General features: G+C 40.5%; 1 protein-coding gene across 2 annotated transcripts; it reads right to left on the bottom strand.

Moving 5' to 3' along the window:
* Window positions 1-1,329: 1,329 nt before the first annotated feature.
* On the bottom strand, window positions 1,330-25,047 carry loxl1 (lysyl oxidase-like 1). Of its 2 annotated transcripts, XM_087793321.1 has the most exons (7): window positions 23,526-25,047; window positions 19,099-19,207; window positions 17,283-17,420; window positions 7,213-7,369; window positions 5,652-5,747; window positions 5,307-5,422; window positions 1,330-4,031 (listed from the first exon to the last, which is right to left on the bottom strand). In XM_087793321.1, the coding sequence occupies exons 1-7, from the start codon at window positions 24,631-24,633 to the stop codon at window positions 4,025-4,027; spliced, it is 1,731 nt and encodes a 576-aa protein (XP_087649447.1). In that variant the 5' UTR covers window positions 24,634-25,047; the 3' UTR covers window positions 1,330-4,024. The 2 variants fall into 2 exon arrangements, with proteins under 2 accessions (XP_087649447.1, XP_087649448.1); XM_087793322.1 differs by lacking the exon at window positions 1,330-4,031 and having other exon boundaries at window positions 5,303-5,422.
* Between the last annotated feature and the right edge of the window lie 1,923 nt (window positions 25,048-26,970).

Here is a 26,970-nt window from a genome sequence, read left to right as displayed (position 1 = left end):
AAATTCTGTTTTTTTATGTCTTATGTGATTGATTTTGAGGCACTTTCTGTTTTGTTCTACTTGTTTGAGTTTGTTAAGAACCTCAGCGCCTGTTGCTGCAACAGCTGCAGCTCTTCATTCTCAGCAATCAATCCATCAGCTGGAGAGTTTAAAGCCACGCCTCAGCAGCAGGCGCCAGATTATAATCCTCGCTACATGGTATGTCACGTTTGTACTGATCTACTTTCTGGATTTGTTCTTTTTGTTGTTCTTAGTTCACCTAGTGTCTGTGCTTGCGTTTTGTAGTGTTGATTAGCATGTGTGTGTATAGTATTCCCATAGTGTGCTGGGTTTTTGACAAATGCATAAAAAGTCCATCATTGGCTCAATCCCTTTTGGACCTGGAGCCTGGAGAACATCTCACCTCAGTTGTAGCTTCATTGAACTGACTTTGTGTGCGTTTTACAATAGATGAACCATTTTTTAATGAATACTTGTCCTCTTGGTCTGGGTCCAAACTACATCTCTAACATGTCGACCACCTATGACTTGGTTCGGCAGGTCCCTGTTATCAGTGCCGAAGTCCAGGCCAAAATTCAAAGAGGGTTTTGGGCATTTTCCATCGAGGCACTTTGACTTTGGACTGGTCTGCCCGAGGAGATAAGACTGGACGAGTCTGTGCCTTCTTTTAAATCTCTTTCAAATACACACTTATACACACTGGCTTTCATATGATTTTGCCTTTTAACTCTCAACTGGATTCATCAATGGGTTTTTACTTTCTTTTACTCTATTACTGTGTTTTCATCTTAATATTTTAACATCTTATTTTATTATTTAAATGGTATTTATATTGGGTTTTATTTTTGTATTGCATTACTAGTTTTCACGTTTTTTTTATTGATGCCAGATGTTTGTTTTTAATGTTTTTAATTAAATGCACCTTGTAACACTCATAGTCTGAAACTTGCTTTGTAAATAAATGATTAATAATATAATTATTTTCACTAAAATGTTGTGACTTTTAACCCACTTGTTCTAATATTGTGACGTCCTATATATTGAGTGTCTGTCCTCCCGAAGCAGTTATTTATTACATGTTTAAAAATGCTTCTCTTTTGCCATTAACTCTAATGTAACCCTTGCTTCTGTCATTGATACATGAACCATTCTTGACACTGAAATAAGATGTTTTCATGAATGAGTAAAGGATTTAGCCAGTACAGTTAGAATCCAACCAAGTTGTTTTGGGATTTGATTCCGTGGCCTTCATTATTCAACAAGAGAATTAAAAGTGGTTTATTTTCGTGAGGAAATTTTCAATCAACCGACCGAAGAAAGAAACCTTAATGTTGTGTACATGTGTTTATTGTTGAATTTTGACAGGAGTTTGTTCTTATGACACACAAACCATATGGTAGACGTGTCCCTGCGCCACATTCTCTCGGCTTCCGCTGCATCTCACACATTTTCTTTGAGACATAATCGGGAGAAAATCATTTCACAACAGTGTGTCACATTAGAGAAAATACTTGAGAAACAAAATAGGAAATAAATCGACCTGTGGGTTAAAAACAGCACGATCACATGAACGCTCCTCGATGAGATGACGACGAGAGCGTCCTCGACCGCGCCGGCTATAAACAGAGGCTGCGTATGCGACGGCACGACTTATGGGATGGAAGCAACAGCTCACTCAGTTGGAGAGGTAGGTAGAAACAGCTGTTGGTCCTCTGCAGTACAACATGGAGTGTCTTCAGATACGATCTTCTACTCAGAAGAAACCAGTAGGTTCTCATGTTACAGTACGATTACAGACACACAAATCAAATGAAGTCGCCGTCACTAGTCATGCATACTCGTATGTACATTTTCCAAAAAGGTGTAGATGATCCTCATCCGACAGTGTTAGTTGTTGAAGATTAACCCCCCAAAAAACACAGTGTAAACAGTAAAACCCCCCCACCCCCCAAATACTGTTTGTGTAGCACCCCTTATACGCCGGTTACATCGTGGTTTGGATACAGTTTCTAACACACTGTAGCATCAGCTGTCTGTTGAATCTTAGACGACAAGTTGCATTGACGCGCTCATGGCTACATTCAAAGGAAAGCATTGTACTCATGATAATGACGTATTTTATGTGGTTTATCTCGTGCAACAGTTCCTTTTTCTTTCTACAAAAGTGATCGCACAAATGACACCTACGATACAAAGCTAATCGCCTTCTTCCGTTATTTATCGTGGGTATCATCTGATGGCCATCGGATTACCGAAGAATCAGTGTCATTTTGTTATTCTGTTCAAAACTTACAGTACCAACTGGGTATTTATGCCACGATGTGTTCACTACAGTCTAATCTAATGGTGTTTGAAGTTAGTGGTGGTCATTATCGGTACGACGATCTCACGGTGGTGCTAGCCAAAGAAAAACTCTGAAGAAAAATAAAAATGTTTTTTAAATCGGTGTGAAAGCAACTAGTGATAAACTAGATAAACTCATATTTCAAATACAAAAGTTAAAATTTGAAATAACTGTTGGTATTCAACATTTTAAACCAAAAACAGTGAATAAGCCACTTTAAAAATGTGTGTTTTAAGATGAGTTTAAAAAACATAAAAGTCAGTGGGTCTATGTTAGAGAGGGAGCTCCAGGGTAAGGTAATAAGTAAGTAATATTTGTAAAGTGCTTTTCTAGACCAGGGTCACAAAGCGCTTTAACCATTAAAACAAGTAGATCTGTGATCAAACGCAGAGGGAGATCATTCCAAAGCTTAGGAGCAACAGTCTGGAAGGATTTCTCTCCTCCGGTCCGGAAGCGTGTTCAGGAACCATCAGTAGATTCTGATCCACAGACCTCAGAGCCCGAGCTGGGGTGTAAGGCTGGATCAGATCACTGATGGAAGGTCTGACCATGAATAGATCTGAAAGTAAGAACCAGAATTTTAAAGTTGATCCTGGAAGAAACTGGCAGCCAGTGAAGAGATTTAAGGATCAGAGAAATGTGAGTTCTTCTACTAGAGCGGCTCAGAATTCTCTCAGCAGTTTTGTATGAACTGCAGGCGAGACACATCCTTCTTGTTTAGACACCAAAACAAACTGTTACAATAGTCTAAACGAGAAGATACAAACACATGGATTATAAGATCCAGATCGTGCTGTGACATCACAAGTTTTTTATCAGTTGAATGCGAAAAGAAGGTAATGAAAGAAGCTCCTTGGCTGAGGTAAGCACTCTATTGGTGATTTTTTTTTTCAATGAAATTTGAAGTTTTAAAGTTAAAAAGAAATCTTGCATGAAATAACTTTGAATTCCGAGCACCCACTGCACTTCTTCATTCACACAGTAATCGTCGATTCTTTCTGGGAGTCACTTCCTCGGGAGCCAGGGCTGACATTGAAGGTTCCACTCGGTAAGAGTCTGTCACAAAAGTGAACCGGAGAGATTCGATCGTAAACCCAGGGTTTGACTTTATGCTCATTTGTAGAGAGAAATAAAAAAGCTAATTTAAAAGTGTTGTAAAAAAAAGAAAGTTTTGACAGTATTTCCCAAGAGAGATGCCAGCGTGAAGCTCTGAAATATTTAAGACTTGAAAATTAAACTTCCTTTGACACGCTCTGTTCCTGTCTCTGGTAAATCACCTCCATAAGTTCATTAATTCTTTTTTTGTGTGTGTAGTTCAGCTGCACATTCTGGCAGCTGCATTTTCCTATAATCTGCGGCTTGTGTGTGTTTTTTCTTAATGTAATCACCTCTTTTTTAAGCCAATTACGTTTGTTCAAACTGCCGCGGCCCGATGTGAAGTCTCGTAACGTGACACGACCATTAAGAAGATATGAAGGGTCGTTACATCAACAAGCACGACATGGAAGGTGTTTTACAGAAGCGTCATCAGCAACCAGGGATATTTTCTAGCGAAACAGCACTTTGAACAACGGAGATTAAAAAAAAAAAAAAAAAGAACAGCATCTTCACCGAAACAAATGGATTCCATTCACAGTTTAATGGAATAGCAATCAACGCCTCGTAGTTCAAAAGCTCTGATCAGGACCTGGAAACAAGAACACGCCGGTTAGAATGCTGAGCAGAAGAAAAGCAAACGTGAAAGTGTTTCTTACAGAGCATCGGATGATGAAGTAAAGCATATTTATTAAAATATTACAGTATAAAAGATGTTGAGATCAATGTGGATGGACTTGCCTCAAATTTTAATATTCAATTTAATATTCAATTTTTCAAGAAATAACCATACAAATATACCAATAATTAAATTAAAGAATTCTATAAAAAACATTTCAAACATTCAATATTCAATTAATGTAATAAAACAATTAAAACATACATTTCACCTTATAATAATCAAAGAAAATAATTCAAACATTTAATAATTACAAATGCAAGTTTTCCATGTACAAATTATTTAATTCAATTATTCAATTAATAATTAAATGCTTAATCTTTCTTGATGCTAGAAAAACACAACTATTTTGTCCATCCTTGCGTCCTTCTATCCGTACATCCATCCATCCTTCTATTTATCAATCCATCCATCAATCCATCCATCCATCCATCCATCTATCATTCCATCCATCAATGCATACATCCATAATTTCCTCCATCTATCCATCCATCAGTGCATCTATCCATCTATCCATCCATCCATCCATCCATCCATCCATCCATCCATCCATCCATCCATCCATCCATCCATCCATCCATCCATCCATCCATCCATCCATCCATCCATCCATCCATCCATCCATCCATCCATCCATCCATCCATCCATCCATCCATCCATCCATCCATCCATCCATCCATCCATCCATCCATCCATCCCTCTGTATGTCCATCTGTCTGTCCAGCCTACCTTCCATCCATCCATCCATCCATCCATCCATCCATCCATCCATCCATCCATCCATCCATCCATCCATCCATCCATCCATCCATCCATCCATCCATCCATCCATCCATCCATCCATCCAACCCTCTGTATGTCCATCTGTCCGTCCATCTGTCTGTCCAGCCTACCTTCCATCCATCCATCCATCCATCCATCCATCCATCCATCCATCCATCCATCCATCCATCCATCCATCCATCCATCCATCCATCCATCCATCCATCCATCCATCCATCCATCCATCCATCCATCCATCCATCCATCCATCCATCCATCCATCCATCCATCCATCCACAGACACCCTATAATCTTTTGTAATGGTTAAATTAAAACGTTCAGTTTCCAATTTTTTAACTAAACCAACCAAATAATGAACAGAAATGAAAACAAACATGTTTTTCTCCTGAGAGTGTTGTACTCACTGTGAAAGCTTGCAGTTGGTTGTTCGGACGAACCGGCCCGTGTAGTGAATGTTGCAGCGGACAACATTGTTGGTGAAGTCTGATTCCATCACCAAGAATTTGGGATTGACCTGGATCTGAGGAGTCGATGCATCATATATGATTATTGGTTTTTACAGCATGTGAGTCAACTCGGTCTTAAAGAAAAAGTTTCCATGTACGTGAGTGTTTTCACATATGTGTGTCCAGCCTTGACTGAGTAAAATATTAAGAAGCCTCATGAGTTGAACCTTCACTATACGATGAGAACCTCTAAATCTTCAGCGATGCTTTCTCGAGAAGGATGTTCCTGAAGAGAAGTCTTACCTTTAATATGTAGTTTCCAGGCTTGATGTCCGTGATATCGATCCACTGACAGTCGATATCGGCGTTGTACGTATCGTAGCAACCGGGGCTCAGACCCTGAACAACACAAGACGAAGCGATGAATACTGATCGTCCTACTATTGTCCGTCACGATGGGATATGAAGCTAGAAGTCGGCGGCTGGTCTGATCGATACTGACAGCATTAACAACCCATAGACTGGACAAAACAAACATAGCAATGGTTAAAAAACCTTGCAGACCACACACACTCTCCAACAAAGTTTCACTTCTACTTGCTGACATGCTTTAGTCGTGACTTTTTTCAGTTTCAAATAAGAGTAAACCTTTGTGGACTTGAAATAAACATGCAGATAAAATCATCAATTAAGTTTTAAACAGGGTAAACGATGAATCCTTCACCGTGAGGTTCAGCTCTTTAAGTTCAAGATAGTTAAGAGGTTTAAGTGAGTAATATATATATATAATAACTGATAGCTTCAAACTTCCATTAACAGATACTTATTTTAGTTGATAGCATCTCAGGCAACAATAACCGAAGCGTCGAAAAGTAATGTCTATATCGGAAATCACCCAAAAAAGACCCAATCCTGGTTCAAGAAAGTGTGATCCATAGACTTTCTATCATACCATCCATCCATCCATCCATCTACCCAACCTTCCGTCCATCCATCCAACCAAACCCCACTATTGTTTTTTTCTAATAAAAAATGTCAATTTTTTTTTTTGTATTGAAATGTACAGTACCTCATTAACATAATATACATCTGACCTGATAATCCAAATTGTTATCAAGTAAGATGTGGACTTCAATGGATGATTTAAGATAAAGCCAGAAGAAGATCATCTAAAGATTGCACCAGTTATGTGTTGATGAGGCTTCATGATACATCATCAGTTGTTTCATGATACAGTGTCTTCATTTTAAAAGACCACTAGATGTCACTCTCTGCTTTGGAATCTTTAACTCTGAATTACTAATTCAATTAAACCTGGCATTATTTTCATTGAGGGTGAACGTGCTGTGTGGAAAATAATTTACTTACTTACTTACTTTTAGAGTATTAAATACAATGGTGTTTTTAAATACCTACTCGACGATACTCCCTTGTTTTTCCATCAGCACTAATACTTCTCACAGTAAAAAAACACCACTCCCTTAATTTTGTATGTGACACAAGGACGAGCAACAACAATGGACCTCTTTCTTTCTTTAAACTTTCATTAAGGATTGCTCGTCCAATTGCTGCTTGATGCGTTCATGGACCACCAGACACAAAAAATGTTCTGACTTCGTCCACGGACCACAGAACATGTTTTGGGACGTAACGTGCTGTCGGAAAGGCAACACAAACCGAGTAGAATCAAGTAAAGTAGAGAAGGGTACAATCATGATGTAATAATGAGGCCTAGATTTTATCTCTTCTCAGAAATCTGAGGTTAACGACAAACTGTTTAGTGTCCTAGATCAGTCCCGGGGCCTCTTTTCTTGACCCAAACAATAGTGAAATTAAAGATTAAAGGTTAAAGATGTGGCATCACCTGAGTGTTGGATGTGCAGGCGTATCGTTTCAGGTGTCCGAAGTCACAGGTGGTATCCTCCAGGCAGAAACTGGCCTTGTGTCCTTCCGCCACTTTCCGACCGCTGCTGACCTCCAGCAGGTCGTAATGGCTGAACTCGTCCATGCTGTGATAGTGTCTGCGGGAGGAAATCATTCATTCATTCGCGATGTCGCCTCACAATTTGGCTTCAGAAAAATAAATACATTTTAGATCTTGACTTGCATGGAGTCCGTTGATCTTGCCTGGACCGGTTCAGAATTTTCAATCAGCCTCACAGTGGGCGACTATGTCAACAAGCCGGCCCTTTATAAATCATTTATGATATTAACTCATATATTGTGGTGAAATGTCAGCGTGACCCGCGGTGCCACTCAGGTCTAACAAGCCTGCTGTGAATATAATTGCTGGACATGAAATGTCGGCCGTGAATCTTCCGGAATGAGTTCCGCGAGTCGACAGGATAATATCTGCTTTTATTGTTGTGCTGTTGTCAAGAGAGTTTATTAAGGCCTGCGGTTGTTTTGCAGGAAGTTTCCCGCACCCCCCCGACCAACAACAAAAATATTAATTGGTTCATTATGTGTTATTTAAGCAGAGCGCTCTAAAATGTTTCTTGTCTTGACGGATTTTTTTTTGTTTATACCAATTAATTCCCTGCATCGTACAGCTGCTTTTTAAACGTGAAATGTATTCAAATTATTTTTTAGGTTGTAAAGTAAAGAACACTTCAGTCGAAAATGGGGGAGCAGTGTGCAAAAATGTAATACGCAATAAGCACTCGATTGGTGCACTCAAATGACCAGAAAATTATGTTTGAATCGATGGACACTTTCCACCCTTAACACCTGTCATCTTAGTGACGTAGATGACGCTAAACTGAAGCTACGTCACTGACGACGGCGTAAATGTCTCGAGAAAGCACTCATTTTACTACAAAACAACACAACAACAATAATAACAAAATGAAAAATAACAGTTTTGATCGGCGAAAAGTTCTGTCAAGAGTCGATGATGATGTTCCTACTTCCCGTTGCGATCTACGTTGAAAAGTATTCGTAGTAAGTAAGTAAGTAAGTAAGTAAGTAAGTAAGTAATATTTATTTATATAGCGCTTTTCGAGACCAGGGTCACAAAGCGCTTAAACAATCAAAACAATACTCAAAAAAGTACATACTTTAAAGATCAAGATAATACTGAGAACAACACAGGAGTTCGAGAAATTCAAGGAAAAGCCTGAACAAATAGAAACGTCTTAAGATGTTTCTTAAAGGAGTCAGTAGACTCCATCGAACGCAAAGAGAGAGTAAGATCGTTCCAAAGCTTAGGAGCAACAGCCTGAAAAGATTTCTCTCCTCTGGTCCTGAGCCGTGTGCGTGGAACCATAAGTAGATTTTGATCCACAGACCTCAGAGCCCGAGCTGGGGTGTAAGGCTGGATCAGATCAGTGATGGAAGGTCTGACCATGAATAGCTCTGAAAGTAAGAACCAGAATTTTAAAGTTGATCCTGAAAGAAACTGGAAGCCAGTGAAGAGTTTTAAGGACCGGAGAGATGTGAGTTCTTCTACTTGAGCGGGTCAGAATTCTCGCTGCAGAGTTCTGAATCAACTGCAGACGAGACAGATCCTTCTTGTTAAGACATGAAAACAAACTGTTGCAATAGTCCAGACGAGAAGAAACAAACGCATGGATTACAAGCTCCAGATCATCTTTCATCATTTCTGCAATGTCGAATAAGAGACATGTCTTTATCAAATACAACACCCAGGTTTCTCAGGCTCAGTTTGACAGACTGACCTTAGTCACCCAAGTACTGACTCAACCCTGGAATCTTATCATCAGGAGCAATCACCAGTGTTTCAGTTTTGTCCACATTTAGCTGTAAAGTGTTTTCACTCAGCCATTGTTTGATTTCTAAAATGTGATACGAAACATCTGGAAATCTCTGAATGATTTTACCGAGGGGAATCAAGTACAGCAAAAACAATAAAGGACCCAGAACAGAACCTTGAGTGACTCCACACAACAGATCTGCCGATTCAGACCTCATTTGATTGGCAGATACACTAAAACTGCGCCCAGAAAGGTAAGATGAGAACCATTCTAACACAGACCCAGATAGTCCCACTTCATTCCTCAGTCTTCTCAGCAGGATCTGGTGATCAACTGTGTCAAAGGCTGAGGACAGATCCAAGAGAACCAGAACAGTGAATTTACCAGAGTCAGCCGACATCATGATGTCACTGGACACTTTCAATAAAGCTGTCTCCGTAGAGTGATGTTTACGGAAGCCAGACTGAAACTTCTCATGGATGTCGCTCTGATCCAGGAACAAAGACAGCTGCTCAGACACCACCTTCTCCAAGATCTTGGACAAGAAAGGGAGCTTAGAAATAGGCATTAAATTACTGAGGTCATTTGGGTCTAAGCCTGTTTCTTTGAGCAGAGGCTCCACAATGGCATGTTTAAATGCATTGGGAAAAACCCCTGTGGAAAGGGAGAGGTTCACCATATTGGTAACCCAGGGGCCAATTACATCAAATACTTTGATAAAAAGCCTACACGGAAGGACGTCATCTGAGCAAGAGGAGGGTTTCATCTTGTTCACTAGTGCCGAAATATCACCCAAAGATACAGCAGTGAAGGAGGACCAAGAGGAGGAGAGGGGCTCAGAGACAGTAGGGGTTCCAAACAAAGGGGGAGAGATTTTCTCTTTGATCAATTTAATTTTGTCAATGAAAAATCTCAACAATGCATTGCTGTCAGCTTCACAGAAGACAGGCGTGATTTGAGGAGCAGGAGACACGAGAGAATTAATCGTGTCAAACAAAACTTTGGGGTTTTTCCTATTTGCTGCTACCAGTTTTCTGATGTAATCAGATCTAGCAGTTTCTACCATCTCATTGTAAGAAGTCATCAGATCCCTGAGGTGAAGTCTATGCACCTCAAGTTTAGTGGACTTCCAGAGACGCTCAGTCTTTCGACAAAGTCTCTTCAGACTCAGGAGATCTTCATTTGTCCAAGGGCACCGTTTTTTCTGAATTTTCAAGTTCGATTTAACAGGTGCCACTTGATCCAGTATTTCAACACAATGATCAGTGTAACAGTGAATCAAACTGTCCACATCTGGACAGTCATCACAGGAAAGACGGTCAAACATAGCAGAAAAACTGTCTGCAGTATCGGCTGAGATGACACGCCTCTGAGACCTAACTTTCAAAGGCTTAGGTTCGGGGATGAAGTCCAGGTTAAACAATACAAGAGAATGATTACTCAGATGGACATCATGTACAGATACATTAGAAATGTCCAGGCCAAGAGTAAAAACTAAGTCTAAAATGTGGCCTTTTTGATGAGTGGGTTCAGAAACATGTTTCTCAAAATTAAAGGCTTCTGTTAAAGTTAAAAGTTCTTTAGCAGAACAAGATGTGACGTCATCAACATGAAGATTAAAGTCTCCAAGAATAAGGACAGATTCCATTTGAATAATGGAAGATAAGAAGTCACTAAAGTCTTTCAAGAACACCGCCGCAGGACCAGGCGGACGGTAGATTGACACACAATAGAAAGGTCTAGTAGAACCAACCAAGATCATCTGAGATTCAAAAGAAGTGAATTCCTGTGTCTGAATCACTTTGCAAGAACAACTCTCCCTAAAAACAGTAGCAAGACCTCCTCCACGACCAGAGAGGCGAGGCTTCCCCAGGACAGCGTTCCCTACTGGACAGAGTTCGTTCAGATGAATAAACTCTTCCTCTCTCTGCCAAGTCTCAGAAAGACATAATAAATACAAATTAACTCTTGTGAAAAGATCATTAAGAATAAAGGATTTATTAGTAATGGAGCGAACATTAAGAAGTCCCACATTCAGCACCGATGACGTCACTGACGACGCCTCGTCACTGACAGGCGCGCAGAGCGGGATCTTTTGAAGCGAACAGCGGTCACGTGGGTACCAGCTGTCACTGAAGTTCAACTCGGTAGTAAAAGCCGAATTAAAGAGAGGAAATGAAAAAATCTTACCACCTTTTGTTGAGGTCTGGACAGACGGCAGCACTGATGTGTCGTCATACTCTGCCGCGAGAGGAATGTCGATCAAACATCGATGACGTCCGATGACGTCAGAGTTGTTCCGAGCGATCGCGACTGTGCGTCTCATCCTGACCTGTACTCCAGACCGACTCGATCGCTTGTGGAAATCGCCCGGTACCCGAGAGATCAAACGATATTCCACAGAGTCCGAGTCGATGAGAAGCGGAGCCGGAAACATATTCACCGGACGTTGGTAACGGTCGCGGTTATAATCCTCCATCGACTCTCTGATGTTGAAAAGAGCATCACGATCATAGATACGAGATGCTTGAGACATATCTTTAGTGATATGAGCATAATATCCAGACAAATAGTCGTTAAAACGACTGTTTTTGGCAATTATTGCAGGAGCTTACGTTCAAGCAGCCGATCAAAGGCTCACCGGAAGCGGGAGATAATAGTAGCAGTAGTGACAAATTTAGACAGTAGTAGATGTCGAAAAAAGTGCACCATCTTAATGTTTACTATAAGCCAAGGCACTGCGATTTGGGACAAACCAAGAGTGGTGATTCTCAAGACTTTTTCCAGAATGAGACCAAGGCCGAGACTGACACCAAAAACACTTTTTGTTTATGCTTTTAAGCAGCATTTCTTTTTATTCATTCATTTAACTATTTGGGCCTTGATATTGAATGCATCATAGCCATTACTACGCAAGCAAGTGCACAATAATGCGCCTGTGTTTCTGCAATTTGACCAAAATTGTGATGGTTTAAAACAAATTAACAACGTGTTTGGCCAATGTTAATAAAGAGGTATCAAGGTGTGGTGTATTTACTTAATTTAGTCCATTTATCTTAAAACTTGTCATAAAATATGCATTATAGAGTCAATGAACAGCATTTAAATCACGTCTTGTGTTGTGAAGTAATGAAGATTCGTGACAAAAATATTGTGAATGAATGCTATAATATAAATGAAAACTAATCCTTTTAAAGACCACCATTATGTCCAGAGACCAGGCAAGACAGAGAGAATCCAAGACCAAGTCAAGGTCAGACCTTTGAGATTAAGACCATGAAAAGTAGGTTGTTAACTAAATAGTAATTCTGATTATTCATATAATAGTCACACCATCGGTTTGTATGAAATAATGGCCAGAAAATACGTCTTCGGAGCAGATTGGCGAAGAGTGCTGTCAAGAGTTGATGATAAAACCGGCAAAAAATGTGCATGAAAATGTAATTTGACCATGATTTTACATGGTTATTCTTCAAGTAAATGTTCAACTGATTTTTTCATCAAATGAAAGCCTTTCATATCTTGAACAACAGAAATTAAACATTTTTTTTCTGCGTGGCCCCTGAAATGAACTGCTATGTTACTGAGCTGCGTGACGAAGAAGTGAACTTTCGACTGGGAGCAGCTATTATAGCCGTTAAGCACCGATGACTTTTGTTTAGTTGCATATTTCTATTCGGAATGTAAACAACTTTCACATTTCACGCGACCCTGAGTGGTGTTGACACAATGAGGCAACAGTTGGCTCGCGCGAACAAACACAGACTTCATAAAATATCGCCTGTTTGTCTGACTTCACATCGCATGATTCATGGGTTTTTACTGGAAGAGCTGCTCATGACTGAAGGATCGCGTGGGCTCAACTCCCTGTTGGGTACAAGCGACCATTCATGGACTCACTCATTCCTGAGCAGAGACGACCAATTAAGATGTGTCTCGGGTTGACGCCGGTAATTATCTGAGCAGAAATGTTCTCCGACCTGGACTGCCGGGATTATTCGTGGCCCCGGGATGTGTGTGGATTTAGCTCATTGTCATCATAGGTGTAGACGCTAATCCAGAATCAGTGTTGAGATCTTATCTGCTGTGTTATTGTGTACGTTTCTGAGGAGCCCGGGATAGGAAGAGAGTGGGAGGCAGTGGACTGTGGAATGCCTGGAAGGGTCCTCTGTCTGCTCAGTTTCCTCTTCGACTATGTCAGCCGTGGAGAATGTTGCGCTGGAAGGACGCAGAGCGAATTTCACAAGAATAGCTCGCAATCATAATAAACTCAACATTGAAACCATTCCTCACACTCCTGAGAGTGATTTTCTACTTGTGCGGGGTCTTAAGTCGGAATGTGAAGCGGAGAATTACACCAGGGCTTCTTTTTTTTTTTGGATTGTTTGCCCTCCGTGAGGGGGGGAAGCCAGGATATGAGGACATGTTTCCAAGCACCTGCACAAATAGTAGCCGCGATCCTTGACCGTCCAGGTCTGAAGGCTCGTGCAGATGTCCCTCCAGGCTGGGAAATGATGCTCAATGAAAGAAAGACCAAAGGTTTGTTCCAGAGCCAACAAGAAACTTTGAATTGAAAACAGATTAAGAATTCTATTTAATTTCCACAGCTATTGGGTTTATTTTTCACTAGAGCGCTTGCAGCTCAATTAGTCTACTTGCTAGATTGCATCTTGTTAACTAGTCTTTCACATCCTGTTATTAGAAAAACTCTGATTGTCCAAAACAAATGTTGAGGAGCTTTATCTGTTCATTCATGGATTCTCCAGCACTTATTCTCTAATGCTGTGGCCAGAGACAACCAGAAAAAAGTCACTGGACCATCTCAGGCTCGCAAACACCATTCGCACCTTCCGATGGTTTAAGAGTGGGAGGAAACCAGAGTGCCCGAGGGGAATCCATGTAAGCACAGGCGAGGAATAAGCAAACACTAATCCACCTTGCAATCCCATTCCTCTGCCGTGAGGATATAATCGTTTTAGAAATCCCCACTCAGGTGGTTTGGTGAGCTTGTTTGTAAATAGCATAACCTAGAAAGTTGGAATTGGATTTTTATGAAATGGTTGGAAATTGCCTTTTTTTCTGTGGTGACTCGGATCATCGTCTCAAAGGTTTCTGCTTGTGTGCCATGCTCCATTCAAAAGTACTATTACAACTAGTGACAGACCTGGACAAGCTACAACATTTAGTTTTTCTTAATTATCTTAGAGCTACTATGTTTGTCACTATGTCGTCTTGGAGTTGTTTTATTTGTATGTACTTTTAACTGTGTATTGTTCTGTTGTTTAAGCGCTTTATCAAGTAACTTCCTTTTACAACGTCAACGTCACTAAGAAGGAGCCGTTTAGTGTAGAAAGTGTCCATCGATCCATACTCAGTTTTGTGGGCGTTTTAGTGACCATTTAGTGTGTATGCAGCACTACATTTCACATACTAAGAATTGAGACGCACTTATGCACTAAAAATACTTAAGTTTAAGTACGCAAGTATGACATTTGAGACACAGCCCCAGTAGTAGTGATGGGATAACGAAGCTTTGTGACGCATTGTACTATTACGAAGGATTTGGACCAAGAACTGCTGTATGATATACATTGGCATTGGTGAATTGATTCCCAGAGAGTTCAGATTTCAGGGCTACAGTTGGTCGACGTTTCTTTGGATTTTATTGGGGAAATAAAATCTTCAGGGACTTGGTTTAGGCTGCCTCTTGCTCAAGCAGCTGGGATAGGCTATAGCTCCCTGTGATGCAGTGGTAGAAAGGTTCTCATTTGTATAGTGGTATACTTCTGATATATATATATATATATATATATATATGTCACAGTACAGATTGGAATCCAGTAGGATCTGGAATCCTTCTAGTACAGATTGCAAATGTGTATTGACAGAAGGGTTATCAGATATCTAAAATATGAAGAAATTCCCCTAGAATAGTAATGGTGAAAGTAGGCTTGCCTATACTGAAAGGTATAAATGATTCAGTCTATTTTCAAAAACATTTTGATGTAATCCGAATTTCTCCTATTAGAATTGGAGATTGTTCTGGTAGAATTCCCATTTGTCCTCGGACAGATTGGAATTCCAATATTCAGGTCCAAATACAGGAGTAGGATTTAAATCTGTACTAGTAGGATCTAGGATTTGGTACTAGTAGGATTCCAGATCCTACTGCATTCCCATCTGTACTGTGACATATACACGGTTTCTGCTGGATCTATGCGGCGTATATTGAGTATGAAGCTGAGAGACGTCCCTGAAGACTTCCATAGGAAGCTCTAGTCCCAGTAACCCATATCCATACCATCATGCCTGACAAAAAAGGAAGTGCACGATTTGTCATTCTCTGTACACCACAAGAGAAACGTTTGCTTTGCTCTCTGCCTTCTGGGAACCGCCGCGTAAACGCTGAGTGATGTCAGACGACATCAAGTGCCGAAACTACAAACCGCATTCTTGCGACATGAACTTTAAAAGTTGAGCTGTGGAGTTTGTGATCGGAGCGGCAGAAATCTACAGTAAAGCTCCTGGAAATGTTAAGATGTTTCCTAAACAATTTCCCGAAGGAGACCTCCTGAGGGATCAATAAAGTTTTACCTTACCTTACCTTAATAAAGAAAGAGAATCACTTCATTATCCCCCCCCGCCACCCACGGGGGGCGATGATGCAATAGTTACACTTTATTTTCTAGTAAATCTGGTTTAATCGGTCATAGTATTGCTTCATCTCCCCGAGTACGTCGTCTGCGCCAGCTTTGACTGTGTTAGAGTTAAAGTTATATTTATGTGTATATATTTGTTTATGTTTTTAACAGAAAATCAATGTTATGGAAGAGACTGAAATATTGCGCCGCTATCAAAATCCTGTTTCATAAGAGCAGTAATACGATGAAGATACTGATGCAACAGCGTGTTTCATGCGAGTTCTCTTGAAATAAAGAGGAAAAAACTCTCTCCACAAACAACCGCTCAGTTCTTTTTTTTTAAGCTAAACGATTTAAGGCAGACGTGCCCAAACAAGGTTTGAGAGGTCGGGACATTTTATTCAAATCCGGCTGGGAATTTTGCTTCATTTATCCAGGAACATGTTCAATGAGATGCAGGAATGTTTGGACCACGATCAGTGGACTTGTCAGGTTCGGTTCTTGCCTTTTTTTTTCAAACTTTTGGAGAGGTGATGTCGAGAGGTATGATTCGGAAAATAATGACATGGGTTTGTGAAGTTTCATCAGCTGGCGCTCACTAGATGGCGCTCTCAGACTGATGTGAGGAGAGCAGATGGAAATGGCACAAGTTATGGTTTCAGTTTGGGTTTCGTTCGTTGGCGTATTTACAACTTCAGCCATAATGAATAAATAGATAATATAAAATAATAAAATAATTATATTTCTAGTTTACTTGTTACTGGACCAGACGTTGAAAATTAAGTTACAGAGACTTCCCAGCTTTGGGAGAAATATTATGATAATATTAAAATGATTTTAAAAAGGAACTAAAGATCGCATTGTTTTTTTGACTAGTTCGTTTGTATATAATGTTTTTCAAAGTCATATTGAAGAGAGGAGCTTATGACTTTCAGCTCTACATTTTATTTTATTTTATTTTATTCTTTTAACTGTGAACAGTCATCACTATAAAACTTTCCTTTCTGTGTTCACAGCACTGTCAATAAAATGTTCTAATTCTCATTTTAAAATGTAATGGGGAGAAAAAATAAAAGAATAAAACATTTGTAAAACAATGTGTTGATACAAATTAATCATTATTTTGTTAGTTAAAAAAAATGGAAAAAGAATCATAAAAATAAATTAAAGACAATAAAGTTGTGCAATAGAGATTAAAAAATCTCTTTTTTCTCAAATTTCTTTGTGATCTGGAACATATTTAAATTACTGGAACTGCACAGCTTTAATTTAATGTTGTTATTTTATTGGATTTTATTAATTGAATTAATTCAGATTTTTAAATAATGGGGAGAAAAAAATAAAATAAAACAAAAAGTGTAATAAAATATATATTTTTAAATCATTATGACTAAACAATTTTAATTAAAAAGTAAAAAAAAAAGAAATTTCAAAATGTAAAAGTCTTTCTATGAGAATGATTTCTAAATATCTTTAATATAGTAATAAATAACAACCGATGCTGATATAGAAAACTTGATCCTGACGGTCAAATGGTTTCCCATGACTCTCTAGTCTGGTTTGCATTAACAACTCACTGATGACAGCTGTGCCACTCCCAGGTATGATGTGGCCTGTTCGGCATGAAGTCGGCGGTCCCTCGGTTCTTCACCCTCTGTGGGAAACGCAGCAGAACCCGGACGTCGTAGTCAGTGGTCTCGGCGCTGTACGCGGTGCTGCCAACACAGAAACAGAACGGCCATGAAATCTCCATGTGCTTTTTATTACCAGGAAGTAGGAAGTGCTTGAAGGCAGGAACTTGTAGATTAAAAAGGAAACGTGAAAACAGTTTTGAAGTGTGGACGCTGTTCGAAGAAAGAGGAGCAACATCAAGTCCCTGAACGGGTCCGAGCCATCCGTCTTGTTGCTGACGTCCCACTGTATTGCGAGTCACAGCGGCTCATCTGTCGGTGATTGCTGCGAAGCCCAGGCAGGATATGAAAGGGCTGCGAGGGACCGGCTTACGTGATGGGAACAGGCCGAGAGTCCAGAGGAAACTTCTGTGATCTCATAAGTGATCTCTGTGCCGTCTAGAAGTGGCCCGGAGCGTGAAAAGATATCACATAATGTTGGATATTTTGCACTGTATTCCTTTAGTGATATATATACGACAAGATACGAGTTTGTACAAAACTCTCTTTGCATTGTAGTTCATGTTTTCGTTGTAAGTATTGACATTAGAAAATGATGTTAAGCTCCGCCCACTGAAGACACTTGTTGGTCTGGAGATTAAATCTTGTTGACCATAGCCACACCCACTCTGCTGTGATTGGTCAAGCCTGGAGGTTTGTCACTGCGCATCATCAACCCCGGAAGTCTCCACCTCCAAGGGACTCGTTGTATAAAGAAAGCGAGGCGTGATTACAGCTGGCTGTAGGAGGAGCGAAGCCATTGTATGTCATAATGGACTCTCGTAACCTCTCGTTCGCCCAGATTTAGAGCAACTTTTAAAAAGTAATAACGTGAGTAAGTCGTAAAGTTACAGATAAAACTGTTGCTAGCGACAGAACGAACCAACTATTTCTGTTTTGTTTTTTTTATTCAGGGATACTGATGACTGACAATTATGGCTTAGAATATTGACAGTTTAAATTGGCATTGGAAAATAAATATTGGCTGAAAACAATATTGGTAAAACAAACTGTAACTAACATATATTTATTTGATTTTTTTCGTCTTTTGGCTTCTCATTCTTTTATTCATTTAATTTTCTATTCCAATATTGTTTTCTAGCTCATATTTCTGATTTTCTTATTTAATGTTGGAACTGGTCTGAGCCCATATGACTTCAGAACCTATATCTATAGGGTCACAGATCTTAAAAGGAAAGGAGGATAGTATTTAAATAAAACCATGCATTTGATGATGGAGGCTGAAAATAAGCTTCCCTGCCTTGAACGTTCAGAAGCTGCAACCGGTTTATACAGACGCCTTAAGAGAGCTCACATAAGTCCCGGGTTTCATTTTGTATTTCTATTCTTGATTTTGTCATTTATGTTTCAGATTAAGGGAATATTTGTTTTCATTTATTTTTCTTTTCTGTCTTTGACTTATATCAATGAAACGACTTATCCTTTTTTTCATCAATTGACATCGTTATTTTTAAATAAATCCATCATCCTAATGTATAACTACTTCATTTTGCAATAAACTGTCATTTATTTCATGCAGCTCTTTTTTAACCAACATTTTACTACTTAAATAGAACAAAACAGGTGTACACATTTTATAAAATAATCAATTTTGTAATGTTACGACAGGATCACGCTTTTTAATATCCTTAGCAAAGCATTATTTTTTTTCTTCATTTTATTTCATAAGCAATCAGATTATATAAAAGAACATTTCTCTCACCTTGATAAGCATTTTTCCTCAGCGGCACATCGGAGAGAATACATGTGAGCTCTCTGAATGTAGGTTGACGCCTGGACATAGTGTGGATCCGGAACAAGGTCAGGCTTTCCTGAGAGAAGAAAAAGAAAAATACTGTTAATATCAAGCTTAAAAGGGTTTTTAAAAAGATGATCTGACCATAATCAGGCTCGTTCTAATGGCTACCAAAAATAAAAATCCTGATAATTCTAACTAAAACTGAAGCAGCCCAGAGACTTGATCCAGCCACTCTCAAGTCCACCCGTCAGCTCCACCGATCGTATATTAACCCTCAATTTTTTATGATCTGCTATTTATGAAGCTGCTTCTGAAGATATTGGGGTCAAGAGCATCATAACCGGTGGTTCGTGACACAATGACACAACCGCAAATGAAACTACACTTTCACTTCTTCTGACTATAACAACCAGAGCACCTCAGGTCAAAAAGTAAAAACGCTGGAAAAAAGAACAAAAAAATCTCAGTGTGGACGGAGCAGGATGTCTGTGGCGCTGGGGGGTTTGAACTGCTACTTCGGATAAGAAAGTGAACCGAGTGACACCTCGTGAAGCAGAGCAAGACTCCACCGAAAACAAGCGTTATCTCCCCCAGCTGTTTTTAAAAGGGCACAAGTGATTATCAGACATCAATTTAAAGCTGACTGGATGTTTCATTGTGTTTATCTAACAGAGCCAGACTGACTAAAACAGAGAAGTTGTAAATACTGAGAGTTAAAACGAAATGGCTCAGAACGTTTGCCTAATGGTCTGTGAATGAGAGCCATAAATCTATATGCAGCGTATCTTGTGAAGAGATTCCCAAACTTAATATCAATTGGTCAACTTAAAAAAAAAGATGGTGGTCCTATGAACAAAACAATATCCGGCTAAGATCATTAGGTCTGGTAAACATTAACTAACTGAGGTCGCAGGGGCAGCAGCTAGAAGAGGCCCAGACTTTCCTCTACCCCTCATTTACTAAGGTAAGACAGATGTTTTTTCAAGACAAACAATGCGACATCGTCACTCCATGAAGTCTTGGGTGCTCCTTCTAAAGATGCCCTCTGAGCTGGCTTCACTTGGAAATTAAGTCGACCTTTAGCTCCATCCTTTCGTCACTTTAACAAGATGAAAGAAGATACTTGAGCTCCCCAATCTAGGGGAAGATCTTTTTAGCAACCTGGACGAAACAACATTTTATGCATCATTTAAAAAAATGTATTATATATTTAAGTCTGACTTTATCTAATGTGAAAACCCGACTCTCCTGACTCACTCACATGTTTTCAACACGCAGTAAGTTCCTCATCATGACCATGTTTTCAACTGATTACTTTATAAAGTTGCTCTGAAATCTGGGCGAACAAGAGGTTACGAGAGTCCATTATGACGTCATAATGGCTTCACTCCTCCTCCAGGCCAGCTGTAATCACGACCCGCTTTGTTTATACAACAAGTCCCTTGGAGGTGGAGACTTCCGGGATTGAAGACGTGCGGTGACAAACCTTGGTGTGAGCAGCAGAGTGGGCGTGGTTATGGTCAACAATTGTTCATCTCCAGAAAAGTTTTCAGTGGGCGGGGCTTAAGATAATTTTCTAATCTAGTTTAATGAGTAGAGAGATTTGTACAAACACACTGATGATACAAAAGAGTCCAACTTTAAGAAACTCTTAAATCAACATATTAATTGAACTTTAGGTCTGACTTTAGTTTCCTAATCCATTGGAGATTAGTTGTGATTTATTTGTTCACGGTGTGTAGGCAGGTGTATTTCAGTTCTAGGGGTGATCAGGACATCCAAACTCTGGCTGTAGAAAGTATTTACTCCAGTAGTTCTGGTCCCAAGGTTGATGTTGCATTGAGGAACTCGCCTTAGGACTCTTGCCACTTGCACCTTTGCTAATTGCTGGTTGATGAAGCCAGATGCTCTCGCATTTCCTGCAGAGCAAAGAGTCAACCATCTGGCTGTGCTATACTGGGAGTGGGTTCCTCCTGACCAGATGTTCTCCGGTGTTGAGGGGTGTTTCTTGCACATATATGCCAGTTTTGACTGCAAAAGTCACGGTTCTTGGACATTTTATTTTATCCTTAAGGATGGAATAAGAGCACTACATCATTGACCTGGTGTCTTCTAGAAAATGATAAGAATACATCTTCCTCCCTGGACATTACATTTTCATTCTTAGTTAAAAAAAATCTCTTGCTATGTAGGAGTCACGTGTAGCGTTGGTCTCCTGAGACCCTGGTGGAGATCAGGAGAACACTTGTAGGGCAGAGCATGTAAACAGGATCTTACAATTACCACTGCTCATTTCTTTTCACCTCCTCAAGGACCTCCTGGTTCTCTGTCCTTGTATTCATTCTCTGGTAGAGATGAAGCGTCAAAGGAGGCCAAATGTGCAATCTAACGGAAGGAATTTTCATTCTTTTTTTGTTTTTTAAAAAAAGATGCAGGAGTCTACTTTGAATAAACCTCCTTCTCAGATGTTAAACTGATTATAATTTGAAGCTCTTTGATATGCGTCTGATCTATACTTGGTCAGCCAAGTATAGATCTGATCAAATGCAAGTCGTCCAACATCTTAAGACGCTACAACGAAGATTGAGACTTCAAGGTCTCTGGTTTTGTCTTGATGCCGTTTTATAATAATAATTTCAAAACAGACTTGAATCTATTAAATGCTTTCTCTTCAAGGACATCAGTTTTCTTGTGATGTGATTAAAAAGTACAACATAGAAGAGTCGGAGCCGCTCCCTAAATGTCACATTGTAATGCCCTCTTGTGTTGTCTTTGCCCATCAACACAGGAATCACTGACCAAAATAATAAAAGATTGGATAAAGCACTTTTAGGATTAGTTCTATCAAGAGATATTGCTTCTACGACAGGATGTCGGAAATATAAATGGGCAATTTTTTGTGAAAGAATCACAAGTGGGGTCTATCCTCTGTCTCCTACTGCTATTGAATGGTTTGGCGTCATGTGTTTAAAAGAGGTTAAGAAATGATCAGTGCTAGATAAAAAAGCATAATTTGGAGAAGGGAGGATGTCCAGTTATTTATTTTAGACACCAAATTGAATGGGAATTTTCGGCAAGTCATGCTATTTTATTTTTTAAGTTCACTCGAAAAATAGTTGTGGTTCTGCAAAAAAAACATTTTAAGTTGATTAAGCTAAATAACTTTTTTTTTAAACAAAAAAGTGCAACTGTTGTCTTTTTATGTTGACATTATTTTGGCCACTAGTTCAGTAACACACAATGCTGGTGTTTTGAAGATCGTAAAAACATTTTAGGACATGTTTAATTATCTTATGGATAATCAGAAATACAATTTATTTTTTACAACCCATGTTTTCCTGGTGTTTATCTCAAAGGTCTTTGATCTTTGTTTGATTTGATTTTTCGGCTCTAATAGTCTATTTTTTTTCTTAATTTTAATTAGTTTGTTTCATTTTCAATAGATCTAAAAATATGTAGTTAGAAGTCAATTAAATCAAAATAAGTGCTCAGGTTGCAGTCAAAGCAGAAGAAGCTAACACTATATCAAGTTCTCCACGGCCCACAGGGGTTCGGGAACAATAAAAAAGAAAAATCAGATTAGACTTTGAAGCTTCACTGACTCAAAGGGGCACACCAGCCACCCAGGGAAACACATTTCAGCCATGTGTTCCCGTCTCTTTTTGTTGACTTCATGGGTTGCTATAGGAACAAAAATGCAGACAGAAGCAACATTAGCTTTGAACATCACCTGTTCTATATGTTCTGTTATTGCAGTCAAAACTACCAGACCAGGACAGCTTATACTGAAGCAGATGTGAGCCACATATGTGTTCTTAAAGACCAAACGAAAAAAAAATGTGACTCATCAATTTGTAAATGTCTATACTACTCTTACGTAGATTAAAAGAGGCGGCACATTCATCTGGGATTTTCCAAACTTTCCGTCACTCGCTATGGAACGGCAAAAGTTACGCATCCACTCCCTTGTTTACTATCTTGTTCAGGAGAGGAGCCCTCCCACTCCCACCACCCTGTAAACATGAGGTCACCGTCACCGTTCTCCACACTGGCCAGTCATATTTCTCGCAGCACAGAACTTCCCACATGAGCACACAGTGATGTGAGTGTGTGTGTGTGTGTGTTTTCTCAAAGCCAAACCGCCTACTTGAGAAAACATTAACCTCTTGGGACCCCTTCCCTCTGTCAAACCTCATTTGAGGTTGATTTGCACTGACTCGTTCTGAATTCTACATTCTAAAACAGAGCAAAGACATGGAAAGTTATTGGGAAATAACTTGGAGACTAATGTCATCTGAGATTAAAATACTGATGAGTTGATATCGATGCTATCACAGGCCTCTGTCTAATAATGTTTCATTTATATGTACTGATGACTTTTATCAGTTTACCTCTTTGGTTAGTCTGGTAGACACTCCGGGCGTTGATGTTTGGGTTCTCTGAGTTTGGAGGACTCCTTGGAGGAAGCGGCTGCGGTTGTCCAAACGGAGGGAATTGTTCGTACTGAGGACTTCTGATGGGGGGTTGGCCAGCTTGTGCTGTCCTATCTACAACCCCCGGGGCAACTGGGTTAAGGTCTGGAACAGCAGGCCCTGTTTCTCCGTTGTAAAGACTGTGGGTGTACCTTCGATCCAGACCGTCGGTGAAAGGAGGCTGCGCGGCACGTGCCGGGCCGTAGCCGTAAGGTTGGTAGTAACCAAAGCTGTCTTCAGTAAACTCTGGGGTATATCCTGGGACCACAGGTGCCAAACCACCTGTGTATCCTCCTTCAGGGTATCCCAGTCCCGGTCCTGGTCCCTGTCCCGGTCCCGGTCCTGGTCCCGGTCCTGTACCGTACCCACCGGCACCATATCCTCCAGGCAAAGGCAGAAAGGGTGGTTCATAACTTCTCACTGGTCCTTCCAAAACTGTTGGATCATATGGAACTGGCTGAAATGGTGGCTGTTGGGGGAGCGGGTACTGTGGATAGGACTGGACATTGTAAGATGATGATGATGAAGAAGAAAAAGAGGATGAGGAAGAACCTGTTGATGGCCTACGGTTAACAGTTGAGGATCCCTGGAACTGTCTACTTCCTGCTGTGCCTGAAGTTTGCCTCCAGTTATCTGGTACTTGTCCGAAGCCAAACGGATGCCTGGCTTGGCCCCTCACGGTCTCCGACGAGCCTCTGGACGGTGCCTGTCTCCGGACGTTTCCTCCCTGGGGTCTACGTGGGGAGCGCTGTGAGGGACTATCTGCCACCACCACTTGGTGACCCCTCTCTGGGGTTGAGGCACCAGCAGGTACATACTCAGCTCCACTGTTTAGAAGACTAAACACACGTCCATTGTTCTCCCACTGGATCACCTGCCTCCATGGGTTCGTGGAGCCATCCGGGTTCTGTCTTCGACTCTGCTCCTGCGTCTGTGTCGCGACCTGAGCCTGTCCGGACCCGAGATGGATTAACAGCAAACATGCCAAGCTGATCATACTGACTCCTAATATGTCACAGCTCCTCATTAAATGTCCTCTTTAGGTCCACCAAGATTCAAACCATATGTTGCTCTGTCAATAAGACATCTGGATTCACTTTCTCCAGGTACTGCCTTTGTGTGAAAGTGAAAAAAGAAAAATGTGCCTTCGGTCAAAAAGCAGGCTCAGAAGACCCACTGGTGGTGTTGGCATTCGTCCTATGTGAGCATGTTGTGTTGCTGGTGTGCTGCCTCCCGCTCCACGCTGAACATTGCTCTTCTGCAGAGGACTGCAGGCTTGTATTTGCCTGGTTGCTAACAGGGCAGTGAAAAAAATCTCAAAGTTTTCCCTTTTTTAAGGAGAGGTCCCACATGGCCCTAGTGCTAGTGATGTTTCCTGGCCTGTACAAGCATGCATGGCTTCCAGAATCAACATTACCATCTGCAAAGGCATTTGCGCTGTAGAGCAACAACGCCTCGCATTCTTTCATCATGTTTGAGCGCAGAGCAGGAATTGAATCCGTATCAAAGAATGCGCAGACTTTTCTCGCATCTTTTGAATCAGCACAAACTATGAGCACATGTCAAACGATCTAATTGGAAACAGCGACACGCTGTTGTGAGAAAACACAAAAAGAATGTTCATCTAAACATCTCTATCCAGGAGAGACGCGTTGAACTTATAAAACAGTTTATGAACAAACATCCACACACACACCTAACTCACACACACTCCCCCCCCCCCCTCCCCTCCGGACTGTGAATGCACAAAAGAGGTGCATGCAAAGCTCCTGAGCAAGAAACGTCTGTGTCTGCGATCACAGTCCGAACACTGTTGCTCTCTGAGGAACCTCATTCACTCACACACGTGTGGAGAAATCAGTGGTTAGTAAACATGCTCGGGAGGGATTTTTGAAACTGCTCGGTGACTGTTTGCCTCCTGGCATGAGAGCAGGAATCAGGTCTGCTTCACTTATCAAGTTTGCGAGTTATTTTCCTTGGCGCTGCTCACGGGGGCAATGGTAGGACGGTGCCACAGACCAAAAGGGAGAAAAGAGAACATTCCTCTCGGCGTGTCTCTGCTTTTGTGGATAAACTGTATTGTTTCCAGAAGAAAAAAAAAAACTCTTGAGGATTTTGGGCTGCTTTCGAGAACCCTCGGGTTAAGAAACATTGTCTCACTGTGTCGCATACCTTCCATGCCTGTTGGATCGGCTTTGATAACCATCTGGAGGTGCCGTGCAGGAACATTAGCAGCACTGATTTAAGCTAATTGGTGGTGAAATGAAGGTCAGTTCAAGGCCTTTTGGAACTGTTGAGTAGTCATGTGTCAATGAGGCCTCTTGATACTGCATCGGTCATCAAAAGTACACTTGAAGTCACAGTGTCTTTATTTTAAGAGACCACAAGATGGCACTCCCTGCTTTATATTGTATTGCTTTAAACAGCTATTCTATTGAAACATCCCATTTTCAAACCGAAGTCACCATCTACTGAGCTTGTAACTAAAAGGAAAGGAAAACACCACAGCAATAATAAGTTGACGAGGCTTCATGATACAGCATCGGTTGTTTAATGATACAGTGTCTTCATTTTTAAAAGACCACTAGATGTCACTCTCTGCTTTATAATCTTTGACTCTAATCTACTAATTCAATGAAACATAATTTTCACTGAGGGTGACATCTAGTGGTCTTTCAAACTGTATCATGATACAGCATCAGCTGCTTCATGAGGCCTCATCAACACATTACTTTCTGTTGATTCTCATTTCCTCTGTTCAATAATTTATGTTGCTTTTATATTCTTATCGCAATAAATATGTAGTCATGCTTGATGCGGCTCATAATGAGCTGGAAGGAATGTGCCCAGTAGGAGTTTCGTTTTTTGAGAAGTGACAGTTCGTGCATTAAGATACCGTGACCTCACCAGGATATGCAAGTCGGTCTCCCCGTGCAGGCTGTTATGCTGCGCTCACTGACTCATACAGACAACTGTTTTTTGCTGGCTGCGTCCAGCAACAAATGAACAAACTGTTTGTATTTATAGTGTGACATGCTCTGAGCTTTCGAATAAAAAGGCAAGCACGGTTCGAAGACCCTCAGTAGTTTGAGACGAGCCGTAAGAAGCAAAACTGGATTCTGACTCTGTTGTTATTCTAACAGTTGTCTCTGTTTTCATTTTGATTGTCCGGGAGAAAATCCCTGACATCTTCACATCTATCATGCCAGCTGGATAACGTATACTTCAAAAGTACCAAGAGTCATTTTAAAAGCTCTTTTCAACCCGGCTTTACAGTAGAAATGTAAAGCCGGGTTAATGAAACTGTGTCATTACTTTCAGTGTCCACCAGATGGCATCTCTTTTTCCCACTTTTTTTGAACAA

The sequence above is a fragment of the Callionymus lyra genome, chromosome 6, assembly GCF_982586985.1.
Source record: "Callionymus lyra chromosome 6, fCalLyr1.hap1.1, whole genome shotgun sequence".
Classification (NCBI taxonomy): domain Eukaryota; kingdom Metazoa; phylum Chordata; class Actinopteri; order Syngnathiformes; family Callionymidae; genus Callionymus; species Callionymus lyra.
This window is presented reverse-complemented; position numbering and strand designations above follow the sequence as displayed.

Bases quoted from the DNA above. Each gene is read 5' to 3' on its own strand.
- loxl1 (XM_087793321.1), bottom strand. From the start codon at position 24,633: ATGAGGAGCTGTGACATATTAGGAGTCAGTATGATCAGCTTGGCATGT. The intron at 7,370-17,282 runs GTGAGTTGTTAA...TTCCTCCCGCAG, and splicing joins GAGTGGCACAGCTGTCATCA to ACACTATCACAGCATGGACG. The intron at 5,748-7,212 runs GTGATGCCACAT...TGTGTTGTTCAG, and splicing joins CCTGCACATCCAACACTCAG to GGTCTGAGCCCCGGTTGCTA.